Source organism: Camelina sativa, chromosome 3 (genome assembly GCF_030686135.1).
Source record: "Camelina sativa cultivar CO46 ecotype springtype chromosome 3, ASM3068613v1".
NCBI classification, from domain to species: domain Eukaryota; kingdom Viridiplantae; phylum Streptophyta; class Magnoliopsida; order Brassicales; family Brassicaceae; genus Camelina; species Camelina sativa.
In genome coordinates, this window is record NC_141882.1 from 8107899 (window position 1) to 8129583 (window position 21685).

General features: G+C 35.5%; 6 protein-coding genes across 37 annotated transcripts; 3 read left to right on the top strand and 3 right to left on the bottom strand.

The window, feature by feature from the left end:
• Nucleotides 1–60: 60 nt before the first annotated feature.
• Nucleotides 61–2539, bottom strand: LOC104776108 (ATP sulfurylase 2). The gene is made up of 5 exons (XM_010500115.3): nt 1659–2539; nt 1040–1445; nt 695–955; nt 507–593; nt 61–396 (listed from the first exon to the last, which is right to left on the bottom strand). The coding sequence occupies exons 1-5, from the start codon at nt 2225–2227 to the stop codon at nt 256–258; spliced, it is 1464 nt and encodes a 487-aa protein (XP_010498417.1). The 5' UTR covers nt 2228–2539; the 3' UTR covers nt 61–255.
• LOC147946691 (endoglucanase 2) lies at nt 2487–4994 on the bottom strand. The gene is made up of 6 exons (XM_087508684.1): nt 4571–4994; nt 4072–4355; nt 3540–3974; nt 3300–3438; nt 3042–3208; nt 2487–2935 (listed from the first exon to the last, which is right to left on the bottom strand). The coding sequence occupies exons 1-6, from the start codon at nt 4767–4769 to the stop codon at nt 2603–2605; spliced, it is 1557 nt and encodes a 518-aa protein (XP_087364810.1). The 5' UTR covers nt 4770–4994; the 3' UTR covers nt 2487–2602.
• A 2025-nt stretch (nt 4995–7019) lies between these two features.
• On the top strand, nt 7020–9546 carry LOC104776110 (HVA22-like protein h). Its single transcript, XM_010500116.3, has 7 exons — nt 7020–7264; nt 7905–7945; nt 8046–8144; nt 8244–8300; nt 8384–8447; nt 8554–8760; nt 8912–9546. Exons 2-7 carry the CDS (start codon nt 7914–7916, stop codon nt 9380–9382), a joined length of 930 nt encoding a protein of 309 aa, XP_010498418.1. The 5' UTR covers nt 7020–7264; nt 7905–7913; the 3' UTR covers nt 9383–9546.
• An 864-nt stretch (nt 9547–10410) lies between these two features.
• Nucleotides 10411–14358, top strand: LOC104776111 (uncharacterized). Of its 32 annotated transcripts, none has more exons than XM_087500937.1 (8): nt 10416–10925; nt 11105–11244; nt 11335–11368; nt 11435–11537; nt 12226–12464; nt 12555–12575; nt 13021–13122; nt 13919–14358. In XM_087500937.1, the coding sequence occupies exons 6-8, from the start codon at nt 12556–12558 to the stop codon at nt 14157–14159; spliced, it is 363 nt and encodes a 120-aa protein (XP_087357063.1). In that variant the 5' UTR covers nt 10416–10925; nt 11105–11244; nt 11335–11368; nt 11435–11537; nt 12226–12464; nt 12555; the 3' UTR covers nt 14160–14358. The 32 variants fall into 32 exon arrangements, 31 of the variants coding, with proteins under 31 accessions (XP_087357057.1, XP_019099092.1, XP_087357063.1 ...); XM_087500881.1 differs by having other exon boundaries at nt 13941–14358; XM_087500907.1 differs by having other exon boundaries at nt 12340–12464; nt 13941–14358.
• A 3131-nt stretch (nt 14359–17489) lies between these two features.
• Nucleotides 17490–19299, bottom strand: LOC104776113 (uncharacterized). Its single transcript, XM_010500123.3, has 6 exons — nt 19077–19299; nt 18732–18931; nt 18220–18360; nt 18054–18134; nt 17834–17958; nt 17490–17723 (listed from the first exon to the last, which is right to left on the bottom strand). Exons 1-6 carry the CDS (start codon nt 19297–19299, stop codon nt 17675–17677), a joined length of 819 nt encoding a protein of 272 aa, XP_010498425.1. The 3' UTR covers nt 17490–17674.
• A 227-nt stretch (nt 19300–19526) lies between these two features.
• LOC104776114 (uncharacterized) lies at nt 19527–21682 on the top strand. Its single transcript, XM_010500125.3, has 5 exons — nt 19527–20091; nt 20217–20328; nt 20437–20504; nt 20584–21096; nt 21228–21682. The coding sequence occupies exons 1-5, from the start codon at nt 19888–19890 to the stop codon at nt 21351–21353; spliced, it is 1023 nt and encodes a 340-aa protein (XP_010498427.1). The 5' UTR covers nt 19527–19887; the 3' UTR covers nt 21354–21682.
• Nucleotides 21683–21685: the final 3 nt, after the last annotated feature.

The window sequence follows — 21685 nt, forward strand, 5'->3', positions numbered from 1 at the left end:
CTGAAGTATGAACTGACAGAAAAAAGGAGACCGATAAAATATTATTAAAGACCTTGAAAATTATTAACAAACTTCTCTCATCATCAAAAACATTATTTGGTTTCGAGTTTGCAGAACATTATGAGTTTCCATGAGACAAAAAAACATGGATCCAAGGGTAATAGTTTAAGCAATACAATTCCAAGAGGTGAAACAAAAAGCCTCTTATAGATCACTAAGAAGCTTCAATTCTGAAAGAGAGGCTAATTAGATTCTTTAGGCTGAAACAACGGCTTGTTGTTTTGACGATTCTTCGCTTTCTTGCAAGCTCTCATAGTATTTGACAAGAACATTCCATCCACTCGGACACATAAACCCATCTGGAGGATTCTCCCCTGTTCTTGCATAAGTTCGCATCTATAATAAAAAACAAGAAAACCGAGAAAAAAAACTCAGGTGTAATCGCAATCAAGAAGAATATTGGAAACAGGAGCCTTCAGTAAGAATCACAAGACTCGGTCTCTTACCTTTGTTCCAGAAATGAAAAGAAACTCTTTTGCACGAGAAGGATCGAAAAATGCCATCTTCTTCTCGACTGTGTCATAAGCTGCAACCTGAAAGATACAAACAACACACATGATTGAGAATCACAGCAGCATATTCAGAGATAATCAAGAAACTAAGATTTTTGCAGTCAAGAAATTATTTGATGTACCCTAAATGGAAGAATATTTAGTTTCTCAAGTCCAGGGGCCATGCTTAAGACTTTCTTCCCATGATCAGGATCATAAAGATCTCTCTTCTCAGTAGGATGGCCCATTCCTGCAGGATCACGACCTACAATGTAGAAATTAGCACCTGCGTTGATTCTAGCCTTGGCATGCCATTGAACTTCAGTTGGACCAGCATAGTGCATTGGTGATGGAAAGATCGAGACAATAGTAGTTTCTGGGTCAAGAACTCCATCTTCTAGAACCTACAACATCATAATCAAATAAAATCATAATTTTAAACGATTCATAAGGAAGACAAACTCGAGAAAGACCAGTGAATTATTCACCTTGCTATGTTGTTCCATCCGAACATCAAGAGGAACATCATCAGCTTTCGTGAAACCTCCTAAAGGATGAAGCAAGAGAATAGGGTTCTTGTAACCCATATCCAAAAGCCTTTTTCGTGTATCATTCATCAACAGAGCATGTCCATTGTGCACAGGATTCCTTAACTGGAATGCAAACACAGCATCAGCCTGACGATTATCAAACTCTTTCCTAAGCTGTTTGGGAGAGAGCCTGTAATGATCAAGCCCATCGTTATACTTAATCGGCTCAAAAACTTCTAAATCGCCACCAATGAGCCAGTTTCCAGATGGAGTAATGTATTCTTCCACATAAGGCAATCCTGGAGAAGTAGTTCCCCAAGTTCTAGCTATCCTCTCTTCCTTGTTGTGTTTGTATATCTCTATACTGCAATTCACCAAAGCAAAGATTCATGTATAAAAAAAGTCAATTACTTTAAAAAAACAGGATTACACTCATCAACAAGCCAGCGAACAAAAGAACCGAGATTGTCAAATTGTTCAACTCAATGCTTCCATAGGTATCAAAGAAGCTCTTTTTATACTTAAAGACTCTTATCCTTAAAGAAACATAACAAAGTTGTAATTTTGATATATGTACCTTCGGAGAGAAGCGATGATATCACCTTGGGGGCAAACAAGAGCAACATTTTGGGATGATCCGATCTGTTCTTTGGTCTCATCATCAATGGCAAGAACAATAGGAAGCGACATGTTGACAAAAGTCCCATTTTGTAACCTAAGAGAATTAAAATGCAAACTTTGCAAATACTCATCTTCTCTCATGAACCCTTTCAAAGGACTAGCCCAACCTTCGCTAATCACATGTACCCACTCAAGATCAATCTTCGTCAGCTTCACTTTCGGCATCGTCTCTGATTCAGCTTTCTTGGCCCCAATCTCAGATTCCGGTACAATCAATTCCACCAATTCACCACCGTCTGGATCAATCAAGGAGCTCTTAACAGCCATTTTCGAAGAAGAAGAAGAAGAAGAAGAAACAGATTGCATTATTGTTGGGTTTCGTTTATTGACCAAATTGACAAAAGGGTTGTGATTAAAAGACGAGAAGAAGAAGGAGATTTGATTGGTGAAAGAGGATGATTTTGAGTTTCTAGGTTGGTAGAGAGTGAGGTGAGAAACGTAGGAGGATCTGATCAGAAGAGACATGGATCTTCGTAAAGATAGCTACTTTGGGAAAGAAGCGAGAGAAGTGGAGAGTAGTGAGTGAACAGTGAAGGGTCGAACATGTTGGAGGAACAAGGAAAGAAGACGAAGACTGAAAGAGATCCACCACACGTTTTTCCACTTTTGGCTCTTTTGCTTCTTTTCTAGTTTGCAGAGAATTTTTGGGTTTGTGGATGTAATTATTGCCTTTTTCTGTGAAATGTCCTTTTCACCCCTTCTTTGTTCTTTGGGGACCATTTCCTTTGTAAAATGCTCTCGACAAAACCATGTATACATTTAACATTTTTATACATTACATAACATTTATAGAATGAAGCAAATAAGGTGTGTGATTCTAATTAAAAAAAAAAAAAAGACTCATATAAAAGATTCTATTGAGGAAGACGTAGTAACCAAACTCGACAAGAGACCAACGACAAGAGCACTGTTATAAGTGCTTGGCTCGTTTTGCATAGAATTGTTCCTCGCGTCTATAAACGTGTCGTTCAAAAACGGTCCACCAACAAGTGCACCATAAGCTACGTTCGGATTTGGTTCCTCTGAGTTAAGCCACTTGAACCCATCTTTGCATCCTGTGTTTGCATCAGCTGGTATCGATGCTCCTCTATGATGCACAAATTCTGGATATTTCTCACCATATCCCACCAAATAGCTCATTTTCTCTGGATTTTTCCCTAACATGTAATCAGCCTGCACATTATATTTATTTATATCAAGTTATGTTCTCTGATTGTGATGTTAATTTCATAGAATATTTTGGTAACCTCATTCCTAATAGTAATCTATATGTACGGACCTGAGATCTGGCGAATTTTCTGAGATCTGAAGGTTTGAAGGATTGATCATCACAAGACAGTTCCTTAATACCAGAGGTGAGCATATAGTCACTGTAGAGTGTAGCTAAAAATGCTGAGGATACAGGGTGTTGCAGCGCATTCCATTCACTAACCCATATTAGACCACCTATAAAAACAGAATTAGATAGCTAACAATTAGTGATTCAGAATATTTCTATCATAAGTAAATGGTTTAACGTGAGATGAAAGAAAAGTACCATCAGTTCTACTAGATGTAGCTGTTGGGGAGCTTGGTATAAGCCCACACATGACAGCTTCTGCTGTGTCTTTATAACCTTCAAGTCCTTTGCTTCCTGATAACTCTTTCTTGAAGAAGGTTAATCTTGATAATAATATCTGCAAACGTAACAAGTCCACAACAAAATGTTATATTAATCAAACAAGCAAGAAAACATGAATCATATGATTTATAAAGAAGTGGCTTGTCTTTATTATACATGTGTTCCTGGAAGCTTGTTGTCCCAACTAAACCATGACGGGCTTCCAAAATTACCAAACTCTTCACCATTCTTCGACACAAAGTCAAGGTATGTTTTATCCTCTGTTGCATGGTACAACCATGAAGCAGCCCAAAGAAGCTCATCCCCATATCCAGTTGAGTTGTAATAAGGCTGAACCTTAGGTATGTTGACACTGTAAGATCCCCTGTTATCGTCTGCGAAATCGAACAACTGCTTCGCATGCTTCAGAAGCGTGCTTGAATACTTGGTATCACTTTCTTTGAAGACTAAAGATGCTGCAGCCATAGCTGCTGCTGTCTCTGCAGCAACCTCAGTCCCTGGAGTCTCTGTATCAATCTTGGTAAGAGTTCTATTCCTAGTCATAGTTTCTGGCCTATCCCAGCATTTATGATCCGTCTCCGGATTTCCCACCTCCATGATAAAAAGAAACCAAATTGAATAAATCAGTACTACTCTCTAGTCTCTAATCAAAGATTTATACATAATGATGCATCGAGAATTAATATACCTGAATATAGAGAACATTTGGAGAAGGATGAGCATTAATAAGGAAATCAGTCGTCCATTTGAGAGAGTCTTTAGCATGATCCAATAGGTTAACAGAAGCCATTTGATCACCGTACTCAAGAATGGACCAGGAGAGAACTGTAGCAGTGAAAGCCATAGGGAAACCAAACTTCATGTGATCTCCAGCATCGTATAAACCTTTGGAAAGGTCAAGACTTGCTTCACTTCCATCTTTAAGACCTGAATCTCCTCTCCATGATATCTTGTTGTTCTCTAGCTTACCAGCTGCATCAAAAGAACATTAATATAAAATAACCACATTGGAAATGTAATTCACGAAAAAAATTGATATTCAAAAGGTATGACTTTGGAGACCGTAATATTCACAATTTGATTAAACAGGGGATATAGAGAAATTGAGATAAACATTACAACGAACAAAGAAACGAGAAATGTGAGTTAAAAAAAAATGGAGGAGGGTGGGTGCAAGAATTGTATACATTTCTGGATATCGAAGAATTGCATAGCGATCTTGAGAGCATCAGCGTACTTCTTGTCAATGGAGCCAGGTTGATCGTCATCTGAGTGGTTTGATCTATGCTTGAATGTTAAAACGACCGCGAGAATTACAGCGATTAAGACGATGATACCGATGAACCAAGTACAACAACAACATCTTGACCTTGGTTTCGCCACCATTTTGTTCTCCTTAGGTCGATTTTGTTTTTTTAAAAAAACAGAGCTAGATCTAGGGATTCGAAAGCAACAGATTTTGGCTAAAAATAAGGAAATCGAGAGGGCGCACCGACACTGATCAGACCACGCGGGACGGGATCCGTTTTTGCCAATTTTGTTTTTTCGTAATTACGGGAGTGCCCTTGCCTAGGAAGGAAGCAACGTGGGCGAGTTGCAATGTCCCAATTTGGTAGTTGCGATGACGTTCTAATATGTTTTAATCAACTTCTTTTTTTTTTTTGGTTAGCTGTAAAATTCATTACATTACGAGTCATTTAGTCAACTTCAACCATCACATCCGGTTTTTATTTACCCGTTATGCGGTTATGGCGTTGAGACCAAGCAAGCCAAACATGTGTTTACGCCGTTAATGATATAACTAACCTTTCGACTCTTAACGTCCAAACATTTATTTCAGCTCAGTTGGTAACGGGTCTAGGTGTAGTTCTTGAGGTAATGAGTTTAATCTCTCAATCTCTTATTATTGCATTTTACAAGTCTTTGTTGTATGCTTATCTTTTGTCACTTAGATTTTCCAACATTACAGAAATTTGGGCACCATGTTGTATTACGTTCCAAGCTTCATTTATTGCTACTTAATTTTGAGTTCCAAGTTCTATGTATATAATACTCCTTCGATTTCCCAAAGAATGTCATTTTATAGTTTTATTTTTGTTTCACAACAATTGTCATTTTACATTTTCAATGCATCATTTTATATTTGGAATGCATATTTTACATTAGATTTCTTAGTTTTACTCTTAATTTATGACTAAAATAACTTATTGAATACTTATTAAATAAGGATACATATGTATATTTTAATGTTTTCTTAATTTGTGTGAAATGTGTCAGTGACACTCTTTATGAAACATAAGAGTATTACAAATATAGTTTACCATTAGTTATAGAATGAGATTAGTTTCAAGATAAATTGATAATACAAAAGGATGAGAATACTAATCTCAAATAAAAAAATAACATGGTATATATATACATTTTTCTGATTTGGCAGCAACATATTACTCCATTTTTTCCGACAGAAGTGATATTTGAATATTTATACTTATGTGCTTAAATAATTCTGTTGTAAAATAAATTTTTGTGCACGAGATATGTAGAATCAATTTAAATTTAATTATAATTGAGAACTAAGTATAGATTTACCATTGTTATTTTTAATGTCACTGAGACTAAAAACACTATTTCCTACTCTCTCTCTCAATCTAAAATTTGGATTCAAACTTGAAAAAATATACAAATTTAAATTCTTATAATCTGTTTGACTTGAATAACCTATGGTCTACAATTATTGTCCCAATTGTTTGGTTTATGAAGAATAACAAGAAGATCTCATAACACCATTTCAGTCGAAGTAAATATTTTAAAATGAATCATAACGAAAGCTAAAATGTAAAAACATTGTGATTTGTGTAACAATGGCTGGTATGGTTTTTCATTTTTTTTAATTACTTTTATTTCCATCACTAGCATTTTGTCTCTTTTCACCGGTATTTTTATTGTCATGATGCATAATGAATCCACTTGATAAAACATAACACCGAAGTTTAATTTTTCAAGTAACAGTAAAATTTTAAATATAAAATATTTATCCTTTTATATTTACAAATTCCAAATCATTGTTATGAACAATCATTATCCATGCTTATTATTTATTACTATGTTTGCTAAATTATAGCCATACTTAATTATTGTTTTTAGAAAACAGTGTAAAACATTAAAAAGAATCTAATGTAGAATTCAATGGGAAAAAGGGACCAAATTAGTAAGAGAAATAAAAATCCACCAAAGAATTCATCAAAAGAAAAGCTACCATTTTCGTCATAATTATATGAACAAATATAGCCATACTCATTAATTATTTTAGGGGAAAATAAATCAGTCAACCAATCAAATTAAGCAAATAAAAAGAATCCAAAGAAAAAAAAGATAATCAAATTGGTTAAACGTATATAAATTCCAGCACAGAATTCACAAGAAAAGCTTGGATCATAGTAAGACTAGCAACGGTACGCTACAAAGTGACTACAGTATATCCATTCTTCGAATCCCAGATGTCAAAAATCTTAGCCGTCCATTTCAAATGACAGGAAAGATTAACCTCTAAGAATCGTAGTGTACGCTAAGTCATAACACAGAGGATCACTTAACCCCCTTTCAAATAAAAGTAAGTAAATAGTATTTGACAAGAAAAACCAAAAAAACTTCAATTTTATTTTAATTATTTTACTTTTTTTTTTTTTCTTTTCTTCATAATCATTTTGTCTCTTTCCCCGCTCTCTCGCTCTCGCCGCCGTCTGCGTAACGGTCTCCGGCCGCATTACGCCGATCAATCTGTTCCCTCCGCGGAAATTTCGATATCGTTTCCGTCGAAATCTATTTTGAAGTGTTCCGATTCGATTCACTTTCCGAAACTTTTTTCTTTTCTTCTTCAGGAGGTATTATTATTTGTTCAGTCGGTTGAAGCTCAGTTTCGTGTTGTTAGAGAATGTGTTTGTTTTATCAATGGCGATCGATTTGAAGCTCTTCTTCATCAATCTTCACTTCCTTGTTTTTAGTTTCTGTATCAGATGCTGCTTTAGTTAGTAGTCGGTTGGTTTGCAATCGATTTCAAATTTGTGCATCTTCTCTTAGATTCGTAGCTTCGATTTTCAAAATTCGAATTCGAATGTCGAGTGCTCTGTGATTATTCAAACAAAATCGAAGCCAGACCTCGTTCACTTGAATCCTCTGGGGTTATCACATTTGAATTTGCTCTAGTCATCTCGTCGCCGACACTAATCTCATTTCACCATTAGGATTTCTAACAGTGATGTACATTCGCTCTTAGGATTCAGCTTTAATGATTACTCGTGATTCGTTATGTGTAGTTGGTTGAGAGAGCATTAGATGATCCAGCTATATACCTTAGCTGGAGAAATTACATAGTAGGGTTCCGTTCATTGATTGATTCTATCTTGTTATGAGTATTGATTCTTGTTAGTTGAAATAGTATTATACTCACGCATCTTTGTTGTATTGTTCTTCATATAATTTGGGTGGCTTGATGATTACATTTTTGTTGTTCCTTTTTATCAGGTTTACACAATGATTGGATCGTTTCTAACAAGAGGACTTGTGTATGAACTCTGATCTCTTTCATTTGAGGTTTCATAAGTATTACTACTTGATCGAAGAATTTTTGTGAACTTGTATTTTGACCTTTTCGTTTGTTGGCAGAATGGTATTTGGATATGCGTATCCTGCTTATGAATGCTACAAAGCGGTTGAGAAAAATAAGCCTGAGATGCAACAGCTTCGGTTCTGGTGCCAATATTGGTTTGTGATGATTGGCTTTCTCATCGTTTTATCTTGAGCTTTTCTGCTTTGAGTTTTCTTTTGTTGTAAAGTCTAGTTTTCTTTTCAAACTTGTTGCAGGATTTTGGTGGCTGCTTTGACCATTTTTGAAAGAGTTGGCGATGCTTTTGCTTCCTGGTTGGTGTTATTGATATAGGAATGCTTTCAAATGAATTGAGATATATGATGTACTTATTTGTTTCTGTCTTGTTTCCCTGAAGGGTTCCGCTATACAGCGAAGCAAAGTTGGCATTTTTCATATATCTTTGGTTCCCCAAGACCAGAGTGAGTAAACTCTAGTGGTAGCTAAAAGAGAGTCAGTTAGTAGTAGTACCGGTGTATGTGATCCATTTGAGCTCAGTCTCACTGTTCTTTTCTTTTCTTTTCACAGGGAACTACATACGTTTACGATTCCTTCTTTAGACCATATGTTGCGAAGCATGAAAATGAAATTGACCGTAACTTGGTTGAGCTAAGGACCAAAGCTGGAGATATGGCAGTTATATACTGCAGAAAAGCAGTGTCCTATGGACAAACAAGAATCACAGAAATCCTGCAGTTTGTAGCTATACAATCAACACCAAAACCTCAGCCTAAGGTAATCATATTATGCACTTCAAAAATACCAAGAGCAGCCAAGCATGGATCTATCTGCTTTTCATTTTCTTCTATGCTCGCTAGAAGATCATTAAATATGTTTCTCCTTGTACAATAGTGATAATGTTGATGAGTGTTTCTTGATTCATTAGGTAAAGAAGCAGGCAGAAGAGGAGGAACAGAAACAACCGGATCTTAAGACGACGAGCCAAGCAGCTTCCAATCCTCAAGCGCGTCTGCAATCAAAGAAACCACAGCTTCTAACCAAAGAACCTATATCATCACCAAAGCCTCTTTCATCCTCCCCGCGTAAGCAGCAGCTACAACAACAACAACAAACAGAGATCAAAGAAGCAAAAGCAAGCGTGTCGCAAACCAAACTCACTACTCTATCTCCACCAGGACCACCACCTTTGCCCTCAACCGCAACGAAACCAAACTCTGATTTGCCGCAGCCATTGTCAACAGAGGAAGAGAAAGCGGCACCGATTGTTGCAGCGTCACCACAACCAGCGTCTGCGATTCAGCGAGCGTCATCTGCAAAAGAGACGATAATGGAGGAAACACTAAGGGTCACTCGCGGGAGTCTGAGGAAAGCTCGTTCAACGGGAGTACCGCGCTAAAAAAGGAAACACACAAGTTCACAACTCTTACCTTTTATAATGGTTTCTTTCTAAAACAGGAATAATCGATTCTATTAAATGGTGTTATTTGTCGTTTTAGTTCGATGTAAAATTTTCAGACTTCAGACTTATATTGGATCTTGATCTGTTCGTTTGATGTAGAATTTTCAGAGTCTTCAGACTGAGGAGGAAAATAAAAAACGATACCAATGCCAGGCTTGAACCTGGATTTCACCAGAGAAATTTAACTTACTTGAGTGCTACAGTAGATCTGTTAACTTGTATCCGATCAAATAATATAGGGATAATTGTGTCTATAAGTTCGTTGACTGGACCCGTTACGTTTGGGCTAATTCTCTTGATTGTTGATTGCTAGGCCCATACAACATACAAACAGGCGTACCGCTGACGCAAGTGATAAAAATTACATTTTGGGTAAATTACGTTAACTACATTTTGGGTAAATTACGTTAACTATGTTATAAAATTATAATTATAAGAAATGTCAAACATGAGAAAATTGTAAATAAGGAAATTATCAAAATTATCCATAACTGATATGAAAATGTCTTTTAATATCTGAAATAACTTTCTTACTACTATGTCAAAATTTAGGGGCTTTGAACAAATATTTGTTGTATTATTCACATTTTGACTTCAGGTTGATGTTTCACAAATATCGTAAAAAGTCGACATCCGTTTTGTCTAGAGATGTTTTGTATGTTTTATATTTGACCAGTATCCTCCTTATGACTTCGTCACTTTCATACTTGTATACAGTATACATTTTTTAGAATAATGTACGCATTTGACAAATTATACATTTCGGTTTTTTTTTGTCCTCTTTAAAAGAAAAGAGTAGCTACTTATTAATGACGTCAAAGTGAATGCGTCATGCTGAAGAGTGAAGGCCTCAATAATGCTGGTGTGAGTGGTATAGGTTGAGTGCGTGGCGTGGCGGCTGCATCTCTCATAAAATAATTAATGTTGTTGCTAAAGATATACATATAACGTAGTGACTATTGACTAGTGCGTAGTAGCAGTAAGAGCATCTTTATGGGAGAGTACTCAGTTGGTTGCTCTCACATTTGAGCCCCAATATGTTAATAAAATACCTATTTCTGAGTCCAACAGCAGAGTATCGGTGTTGTGGGAAGCAATTGGAGCAACCCCTTAAGCAATGCGACGTGGCGTTTTTCGATTGGTGGACTCAGAAATATAAAATGTATTTTTTTTTTCCATTTCTTCTTTCATTATTTCCGACACCATCTCTCTCCTCTCGTGGGCGATAGAACATGCAATTCATCGCCATCGGGAAATTTCCGATTCCTTTTCACAATTTATCCTTAAAGTTTCGATTTTTCATTTCTGGGTTTTTGCCTCTCTGATCATGGCGGTTGTTGAGACTGTAGCAGCTGATGCAGCAGAAGGAGTCGTGATTCAGCCGCCATCTTCACCACCTTCTTCAATGACAAGTCAAGATTCCGGCGTTTCTTCCGATGATCAGAACCATCACTACAGGATCGATCAAGTTCTCCTACGGGTAAGAGTTCACCTGTTTGTGTCTAAATTTGTGTGAATTCACTAAATTGTGTTAGGAATTTTGTTAACTGATTGCTTTTTCAGAGGATAAGACACAATTGGGAAAGGTTTTGTGTTGTGTTGTTTAATCTAGGATTCATAACTGTGATTAATTTGTGTTTGTGTGTGTGTGGGATGTAGAAGAAGAGCTTTGGTCAAGGGAAGCGAAGGATGAATGCTCGAACAAGCATGTCTCTGATCTTGATTTTTTATTTTGTCTTTTTTGGGTGTTGTAGTTCATTGAAGAGCAGCTTGCTGGTTTGTTTGTGAGTTGTGAACAGGTTAAGAATATCTTCTTGAAAGCTCTTATTGATAAACTCTCATCTTTGTGCTTTCTTGTAGTGGTTTTAACTATGTTTTAGTTTTAGCAGGTTGTTGATTGCCGTATATGTGGTGACCCAACATGTAAGATCCTCATTCATTTAAGTGTCCTCAACATGTAAGATCCTCATTCATTGTTTTTCTATTAAGGAGGATTCATTCATTTTGGGTAAGAGAGATCTTTCTGTTTCTGGTGTGCAAATGGAGGAACAGAGAGGAATTTCCTCTGTGAAAGTGTCTGATCTGATTTCTGGTAAATTCTTCGGCTTTAAGAGTGAATAAGATTTTTGATTAGTGGAAACAATGAAGTTTTGGGATGATTTGTTAAATAAAGTTCCTTTCTTTTTTTTTTGTTTTAATGATTTCTGCTACAGATGCTAAAACCAGTACCACTAGACCAAATGCCCTCTTGTTTATGCAATATGATTCAAACAGTTTCTCTGCTCTTCTATTCTTAAGATTAACGATTGACTTAGATCCAATCTATTTTATATCTGATGCTTGAAGATGTTACTGACCATATGAAATTTTATCAGTTGACTTTCCGGTGGATTGTTTGTAAGTTAGTGTTGGTAGAGTTTTAGGTATAGACACATCGTTGACGTGATCTGTGAAATATCCGGGAGTTATCAAAAGTTTGTATGCAATAAGTTTGAGCTGGCATTTAGAACATTGGTTTTACAAAAAGTCCTGTTGTTTATGCAATCTAGTTCAAATAATTTTTGTGGTCTTGTAGACTTTCTTTAGAGGAAACTGCAGTACAAATTGTAAGTATTACGTTATGTTTTTTTTTTTATTGTTGTTGTGAGTTGAGAAGGTCTTTCCACTCTATTACCTGTTGAAAATCATATATTTAAGCACTCTCTCTTTTACAATCTGAATATTCTCTAGGAAGACTTGTGCTAATGCCGTAAAAGCGTGTTCGTTTGTTGTTGTTTTAGGTTCTAAGCCGATGGTTCTCTGCTTTATGTGGAGCCTTGTTTCTTTTTGTGAAGTGAGAGATGCACATTTTTTTCTATTTTTCTAAGGGAACGTTGTTGTATGCACTTTACAAGGCAGCATCTCCTGTGAGTAATCCGTCAAGAGGAATGTAATGGTACAAAGGAGCTTTAAATCTAACACCAAATGGTGCAGGACTGGAAAGTGGAAACTCTGTTTGATGTACCCTTCTGAATGTTTTGTAAGCTTCCTCTCTTTCTGATATCGAACTTACTTCAGCTATATGTGTTTTATATCCTCTCAAGTATTACTGCTTGGAAAACATATGCAGGATGAGAATCAGAGAACAACCGTAAGTTGAAATACCCTTAATGGTATGCCTTGTGAATGAGATTTTCCTGAGCATGATTCTCTTGACAAATGTCGAGTCTGCTTTTGCCTGAACATAATGGTCCTCCGTATGTGAAGATTACTTGTTAAGATTTATTGATTGAATGTGAAAGAGCGGTATTCTTCTATGTGATTGTGAGAATCTTGTTCTGTTTTTTTTTTAGTGTTTAAAATTTTACAAAACACGGTTGCTCATTAAAATTCCCTCAAGTGTTGTTGTGTTATATGCTAAGTGTTGAGTTTGAGTTTAGGGTTTAAAAAGTACTAAAACCTATATGATTGTATTTCAATTTGTTTCGTTTGAAATATGATGCAATTTTGTTGCTTTAAAATGTGTGAGATATGGATTTGATGCGAAAGCAAAAACTAATATTGTTGTTTTCTGGGAATCTTTGATATGGTAACAGGTTCTCCAAAACGTTATCGATCTGCTTAACCCACCAGCTGAGCTTGAGAAGAGGAAGCACAAGCTCAAGCGTCTTGTTCAGTCTCCAAACTCCTTCTTCATGGTAACGATGACTTGATTCCTTTTTACTTCTTCTTAGAACCAAATCTCTATGATTAGAATTGTGGGTTTCGAGTTTTGTGAATTTGGTTTTTTGTTTATGGTAATCCCTTTAGTTTTTGAGACTCTTTCTAACTACTTTTTTTGGAGTATCTGTAATTGTGACATCTTTTTGAGATTAAAAACCAAATCTCTTTGTTTTAGAATTGTAAACCAAAACCAAATCTCTTTGATAATTACTAAACATAAATTAAAAAATTATTATTTAAAAGATTGAGCAACCTTTTTAGATTCTCTAGTAAAGGAATGATTTTACAAAAAATACTCTTAGGATTACTTTCCTTAAATTAGTATTAATTATATGATTAATTAATTTGAGAGTAACTTAGGAGAGGTACTAATAATATTTTAAGTAACACATGGCTTCCCTTAGTTATCCACCGTTGGATTCGAAGATAAGACCATACTTTGGGGCATTTTTATTGGGAGACTCGTACTAAAAAATAAAAAATAAAGTAAAAAAAGTATTTTTTTATTACAAAATTATGAGAATTTATGGAAGAATTTCTCATTGGAGAAACATATTCACTTTATTTTTTACAAATCATAAAATTAAACTATCTATATACCAATTAAACAGTTTATATATTCTATTTATTCATTTTCCTAAAAATTATCTAAATATTAAGCTACATTATGCAGAAGTTTGTACATCTTTCATTGCAAGAGGTAAGAAAAATAAGAAAAGATTCCTTCTCGCGTCTCTCTCGTGATCCCGACTATAACTATCCAACTTTTAGTTTTTCATTTCTTTTGTACAAGCACTCTCCGGAGGAAACAAGAAAGCAAAAAAACATGAGCGACCCTAGTGGCCAATCTTCAACAACGACTGTCGGTGGAAACGGCGGTGGCAGCAGCGGTAGTAACGGTGGAGGTGGAGGTGGAAGTGGCGGCTCCTTTGGGAATCAGCCGCAGAGATCAAAGGTGAGGAAGCAAGTGTGGGCTGGAGTTCTCGGCATCTCTTCCTCCACCAATAATTAGTATATATCTCTTTAATTCCACCGGAAAAAACACATGTCTCTCTAATGAAAAGTTGTGGTGGTAATTAATAATTATGCTTGAATCTTGATCATCGTTGCCCGTTGGTGTTAACTATGTCTAAATAACAAGGAGATAACTAGACCATCTTCATCGTCATTTGTTATTAGATTTTGAAATATATATATTTTGTTTCCTATAACTTCTGTAAATTAAAGGATTTAATCCCAAAACGTGAATATTGTGTGTAGAAACAATTAGGGTTTCTCGTTCAAATCGATATCATCATAAGAAATATGAATGCGAGTCAAGTAGGCTAGATCGGTTGCATACACTTTTTAAGTATTTGTGACACATTTGTCGGTAAGGTATAGTCTGAAGAATGATCATTTTTAAATATTAATTCAAGTAATAGAAATATCCTATGGTGTGTGTTTTGAATGGTATACAATCCACTACATATTATTGTTCTTATCCATTGTCAACAAATACTTTACATATATTACCTCCTCAACTATTTCTCAAAAATTATAAACTACACGAGTCATTAATTTATTATTTTAATTACAATCGTTTCTCACGTTACAAAAAAAAAAAGAATCAATAATATGTACTACAAATTTACCGTAAAGAATGGTTTAAGGATTTGAACGGAAAGGATTTGAAATTTACTATAGTGATTAGTAACTATCCAACAACAAGGTGTCTCAAGTTCCAGTATTCAACTAAATACAATTTCTGTTTCATTTAGGCCTTATCCGTATTGAAATAAAATGATAGGATAAGTAAGTTTTAGTGTCACCATCTCGACTTAAATAGATACCTACCTAAATTTTTGTTTTGTAGATGTTTAGACCATTAGAAATATATTGGTATGTGTTATGTTATCTATATGAGCAGATCAACCGACTTGGAGGTTCTCGAATTCACAAACCCCGACCAGTTGTGTTACTAGATACTCTTTTTTTTTTCTATACACCAACAGGTCCAACACATTAAACCAATTGACTTTTAAATTAGTTAGTCGTAATAATTTGAGAGAAATGATAAAGTAATTAAACTTAGTTATGATTATCTATTTATCCAGGTGTTGTTATATCTTTAAGTAGAAGACATAATCATAACTGTGTTTAATTATACCAACCAAGTATAAGTTATATAACTAGAGCCCCTCATCCTATAATCATTACACCAAAAGCCTATGCACTTCTTTGGAAAAAAAACATACTCAAATTTAAAATCAAACTCTTGCTTTTTTTTTTGTTTAGGCTCAACTTCAAATTTATAATCAAACTCTTGTTTTGTTCTCTAGGCGATTATAATCATTTTTTATTTTATTTTGAATTAATAGTTACGGAATGGTCTGAACTACTAGTTCAAAGCCAAGTGTACAATGTATCTGAAGCAGGACCACAGCTTATTTTCAAACACCATGATAATAGTACTTACTAGCTAGAGAGTACAATTTAGCTTTTTAATTTTGCCTTATATAATCAGCTCATGATTAACCGCTGATCAATTCTCGGCAATATGTTTCCTCATTGTCAACGAAAGCTCGGTCTCATTCCATGTGATAACATAACGTACTTCTAATTTTTTCTATATTAGTCAAAATTCAATTTAAGATTTAGGTTCATAATAACCTTTGGACATTAATATATATATATATATATATATATACAAAAATTGGTCAAACTGTTTTCCCTTTTCTTGAATCCATATGTTATACTATTATTGTACGAATAATAATAAATATAGATTTATTTATGAACCAAACACAAATAGTTTAGCTGATTGAACTCAACTGAATCACTTATGTTTTTTGGAAAAAAAATTTCATGTATATACAAATCCATCCTGAAGATGATAGCTGACTAATCCATACAGCCAATTCTATATCCAAAAGTTTCATAGAAAAAGAAAAGTTCACTTTGCCGAAGACAGAGGAAGCCCATACAAATGATTTGTTCACATGCAACATCATACACTTAATCTCTCAACTCACTTTTTTCACTAACGTTTATACTAATCCTTCAAATTTTAATATTTCAATATTTAACAACCCTTTCAATTCATTCAAAAAAGAAAAAATGCAATATTATATATAGATTATGAAAAGCTCCTAAACAACCCTTTACAATGTGTATAAATAAGTCTATAAAAACGAGCATCACAATCAAACAAAACACATGCAAGACAGGCTATAATAAACTTTATAATATACTCCCCAAAACTATGCAAAAGCCATTTGTGAGAGCTCCTCCTAACACACACTCGCACTCATTCACCATTCATATAAACGAACCATCTAACCATCATCATTACTTAGACCGTCATCATCATAATCACAATAACAAGAGCTTCATAGGTTTATCTTCGTTCATGAAGCTCTTCTCAAAATTCCGCAAGATTTTCATGAGGATAGTCTTCCTTCCTTCCTCCTCCTCTGCCACCGTGCGTCCTCACAAAACCGCTGACTCCAGCAATGGTTGTGAGAGGTTAGAGACGCCGAAGATATCGTGCAGTAATTCGTACTACTCCTCACACTCTCACTACAGTGAAGCTATCTCAGATTGTATAGACTATTTAAATAAGTCTCATCAAGAAAATGAAGACCGGATTGTTCATCATCACGAAGGTTTTTATGTTTAGTCAAAACATAATGATGATTTCATGTCTCTTTTTCCTGTCTTCTTCTACATAACTCAAATTTTCTTCTCTTAAGCTCGTGTTCGTGTTATCAACTATTTGAGCCTCTTCATCATCTATTTTCAACTATATATTAACTATGGAAGTTGAAGCTGCTAAGGTGGTTTTAGTTGATAGTTCTTGTAGCATAATGTTTACGGACGTACGAATTGTCTGTGTGTATATGACACAATAGTTCTATATATATAGACGTAAGTCCTTTACAAACATCATAACTTGTTTGATCCCATTACGACGAAAAGAGTTCAAGCCGATAAACTTATACTAAATTTGGAGAGGATATCTAATTTTTGTTTTTAATGTTGTAAAATTAATTAGGAAGTAAAAAGAGCTCCATTTAGTTGCCATTTGCAAGGTTTTATTCTTACAGAGAACTCAGGGATCAAGCAACCTCTGACAGTATTAAGAGTCTAAACCGTCTATGCATGAAAATCTCGAGTGTCGAGTTCAATTAACAAAACGGACATCACACTTATTCCTGTCTTCTAAACATATTAAAGAACATCATGGCGTACTTTTATGATCATCACAGTTTTGATGTTCTGTTTCCAACCAATTTTTCAAAACGGCAGGTTTTTATAATTCTTTTTCCCAATGGGCGAAAAGTTGAAACTGTAGGCGTTGTTTGTGAATTGTGAAGTCATATGATCGTCGAGTAAAAACGTCATCACAAACGAGATCCGAACTAACATTATTTTGGAATGCTAATTCTAATTAATGCTTCTTTGCTATCAAAAACTTTTAAGTATCTCAAAAATCTCTAATCATTAAACCTCCACAGGCTCAAGCAACCCATTCAGAAAAGCTTCTTACACCACACCAGATGGGAGACGAAGAACGAGCTGTCCACCCATTAAACTGTTCCCAAAAACAGAAACATTCTATTAGAATAACATTCTAATACCAACAATGTGGCAATTATATATAATGGGTGGACCATTTACAGGCCACAGTAAAAATGTTTTCACCTCTGAACATAGTAATAGCAAAAATCTGCGAGAATGAAGGTCTGAACGATTTCAGAGAGGAGGACCATTACAGGCCACAATCCAGACCCTAATGCTGTCAGTAACCGACCTTGCGTATCCAACACCTACGCGCATTTAAATCAGTTTTAGAAAACAGTACAAAAAGGAAGTAAGTATGAGCTTACAATGTGTAGTCTGTCAAGAATAAAAACTCTATAACCTGAAGGATCCAGTGTGCACAACTCAAGAACCTAGCAATTCCCAGAGCAAACACGTAATGTGCTGTGAATGGTTCCACAATCTGAGAAAAAATAACATAACATTCGAGAAAGATTCAGACTCAGCCCTTTGGTAACAAAAAAACTTAAAGCTTTAGTATCGAGTACCTTAGTGTTCTGCATGACCCTTAATTGAGGAAGAACTGAAACAGCTTCAAGATAGACACAGAATGCCCAAGAAATCCTGTTTATGATGTGGTGACGTGTTGATGGATGAATGAAGAAAGATATAACAGCACATGGGATTACCTGAGACAAGAAAGAGAAAAAATACTTAAAATATCACATTGATATGAAGATTCTCAATAACGATCAGTAAACAAGTTGAAAAACTCTGTTCTTGATATAAACTAAGGTAAAGCGCGAGTATTTGATACAACTAAACAAGTCCAAAAAAGTGATTTCAAAGCTTAAATGTCAAATAGAGTTGACATCTATAAACAAAAATTGAACTCATACATAGAGAGATAGAGTCAAAACGAAAAAAGCCTTTACTCTAGCATTGCACTGAGCTGAAACCAGACTTCTCTCTAATAGTAACATTCTTCTACCACACAAGTTCAACACTTAGAACACATTAAAATTATACGAAGTGAAAAGAAATAGTTTGGTAAACTTACGACAAAGTAGATGGCAAAGTTGTCTTTGTCTTCCATATAAGTGGGTCTAAGCTTGAAACGAATCATATAAATGACCCAAAGAGTGGTCACCAAAGTAGCTGAATCAAGTAATGTGTGAAGATCAAACTCCATTACAAAACTACAATACAATCTCACAGCCAGAAACAAAGCCGTTAGCTCCTGCGTCTTGAGAGATATCCCTATTGAAATTTCAAAAATGTCACAATCATTAAAAAAAACCAAAAGATTTAAAAAACCCGACATCATCCCAAATTCCAGAATCAAATCCCTAAAAACCTATACAACCCAGAAATTCCCATTAATCAAAGTATATATATAAAGTACCAGCGCAAGTCTTCTCCTTTGTGAGCTTGTAGATAAGAACACCGATACCAAGGGCATGAACAGCCTCAGAAGCGATGAAAAGGTTGTCGTGTTCATGAACAATCACCCTGAGGAAAACAAGCACCGCCATTGCCGTAACCACAGCAAGAAAAGCCTTCACCTTTGGCGGCTGCCGACGAATCCACGCCATCACGGACTGAATCTGACTCTTCTCCGCCTTCATCGTTCGATTCACAACAACTCTCTCTCTCTCTCTCTCTCTCTTTGTTTCTCAGATCACAAGTGTTGTGATTAAGGATTGATTATCACACAACGTCGTATTGAATTTGGGAATGAATGAATCTGTAGATTTCTTAACGCAACCATACAACAATGCCAATGCCATTACTTTCGCGAGGAGGACACGTGGAAGCTGTTAGGTGAGAGACTGATAGTTTCTGGTTCTGTTTTTTTTTTTGCAAAAGGTCTTAACTTGTCTGATCTGATGCATCCATCTATTTATGACACTAAACCGGTACGAATTCACAAATTCATGCTCCGGTTTATTGAATTGGTAGAAGAAGGAGCCCATTAAAGGCCCATTGAAGAGCCGTGTGTGGCTGTAAAGTTTAAAATTCCCTTTAAACGCTCCGAATCGATTAACAATCTTTCTCTCTCTCTGTCTCTCTGTTTTTTTTTTTTTTTGGTCTTGCAACTCTCATAACGGTCTTATCTCTCTCTAAAGTCACTCTCTCTCTCTCTCTCTCTCTCTCTACAACTCTGCTGTGAAGTGTGCTTCTTTGAATTGGTATTGGAACTTGGGTATTGTGAGATGGAAGTTAAATCGGTGTCCGGAGAATCTTCGGAACGGGAAAACTGGGATATAATATTCAAGAGTTTGGTCAAGATTATACAGACGAAGCAAGACCAAGTCGAAGCGCTTCTCAAAGATATGAAGATGATTGAAAGTTCTATCAAGACTAAGTGCGAGAATTGGCTAATTGATGTTCGGAATTACGAAGATCGACTCTCTCTGGTAAAAACCCCCTTTTTGATTCCTGATTTCCGATAAAGTTAGGGTTTTTTAGGGTTTCGCATCTCTGCTTAACAGTTTTGAAGTTTAATGTAATTTAATTGGTCTGAAATTTCTCATTGTTACAGATGAGGAAAGAAATTGAAGCGACGAAGAAGATGCAGTCGCTTGAGACCTCTAAATGCAATCTCTTGTGCGGATTAAAGGACAGCGATCGTTCTCTTTGCAATTTGAAGTTGGGTAAGTGACTATTTTGGTAAAGATTTTATAATCAAGTTCGCTCCTTTTGTTTCCTACGGACTAATAGTAATTAATAAAGTTTTAATCTTTGTTTCATGGAAAATGCAGAACAGACGATGGATGAGTTAAAGGACTTTAAGGCTTGGTTTGATTTCCTCACTCTGAATACAACAAATGTAAGTCAAAGTTTTAAATTTTGTAAGCTACTGTAGGCTTTTTGGTTTTAGGAACTCATATATAAATGTGTATGTGCAGGATGAAAGTGGCAGCTCAGAAGGTTCGGCTGTTAAGTCACTGGAGGCAAAAATCAGAAAACTGAAGCTTGAGTATGAGAAGCTTGCTGCTGAAAAGAAATGTGTGGTTTCTGATCTTATACGAGAAAATGGGTTTGCGTGGGAACAGTTCGAACGTATCCACAGTGGATCTACTGTCAAGTTAAAGACGAAAGATGATGAGATCGCTCAAGTAAATTCGAAAGTTTCTAGTCTTATATCTTATCAAGAGCAGCTTCAGTCAGCTAATCAAGAGAAGGATGAGACTATCTCAAGGTTAAAGGCTAAGATGGCTGAAATGGAGACGAATTCTACTAAGAAAGATGAGGAGATCTCTAAACTCTCACGGGATCTGGAGTCTTTGAAGAAGTCTCGTGGTTTTACACCGGTTTTAACTCGATGCACAAAACTTGAAAAGAGTAGCAATGGAAATACAGTGGGATCACATATAACTGCTAAGAAAGAGAAGTCTGCTTCATCATCATCTACTGAAAAGGTAGTTTATAAATTTGAATATGCTTGTGGTGTCTATGTTTTTAAATAGAACAGAATTACAATATTTGATTAGTTTCAATCATCAACAGAAGATACACATCTTGATTTACATTGTTTTTTTTTATATATCAGGTAAGCAAAAACTCAAAGAGGAAAAGAGTGAACACAACGTCGGACTCAGTTTCAGAAATCCCAAAGCTGTTCACTTCGACTTTTAGACTTCCCAAGTTGAAGTCTCCATCTTCTGGAGCCATATAAGATTATCTTTCAGTAGGGAACTTAGTGTATATTTTGCAACTGACCACACCCCATTAGCTTATTTAACAAGTTCTTGAGAATTATCCCCCCTACTCCAGCATTGATTTAGTTAGGAAACTCATAGTAGCTGTCTTTATTTTCTCTATATTATTGTGTCTTGAAGCTTAATCAGAGGAGGAGGCAGCAATGGCAGAACATTTGGCAATGCAACAAAGATTTCAAGCGGCTTTGAAGAAGTGTGATTTCCCGGTTTTATTTTGATTGTAGCTGATAGTTTCTTTCTTTTTGTATGACTTTGATATTTTAAATAAGATCATATGGCTTCTTCTTCT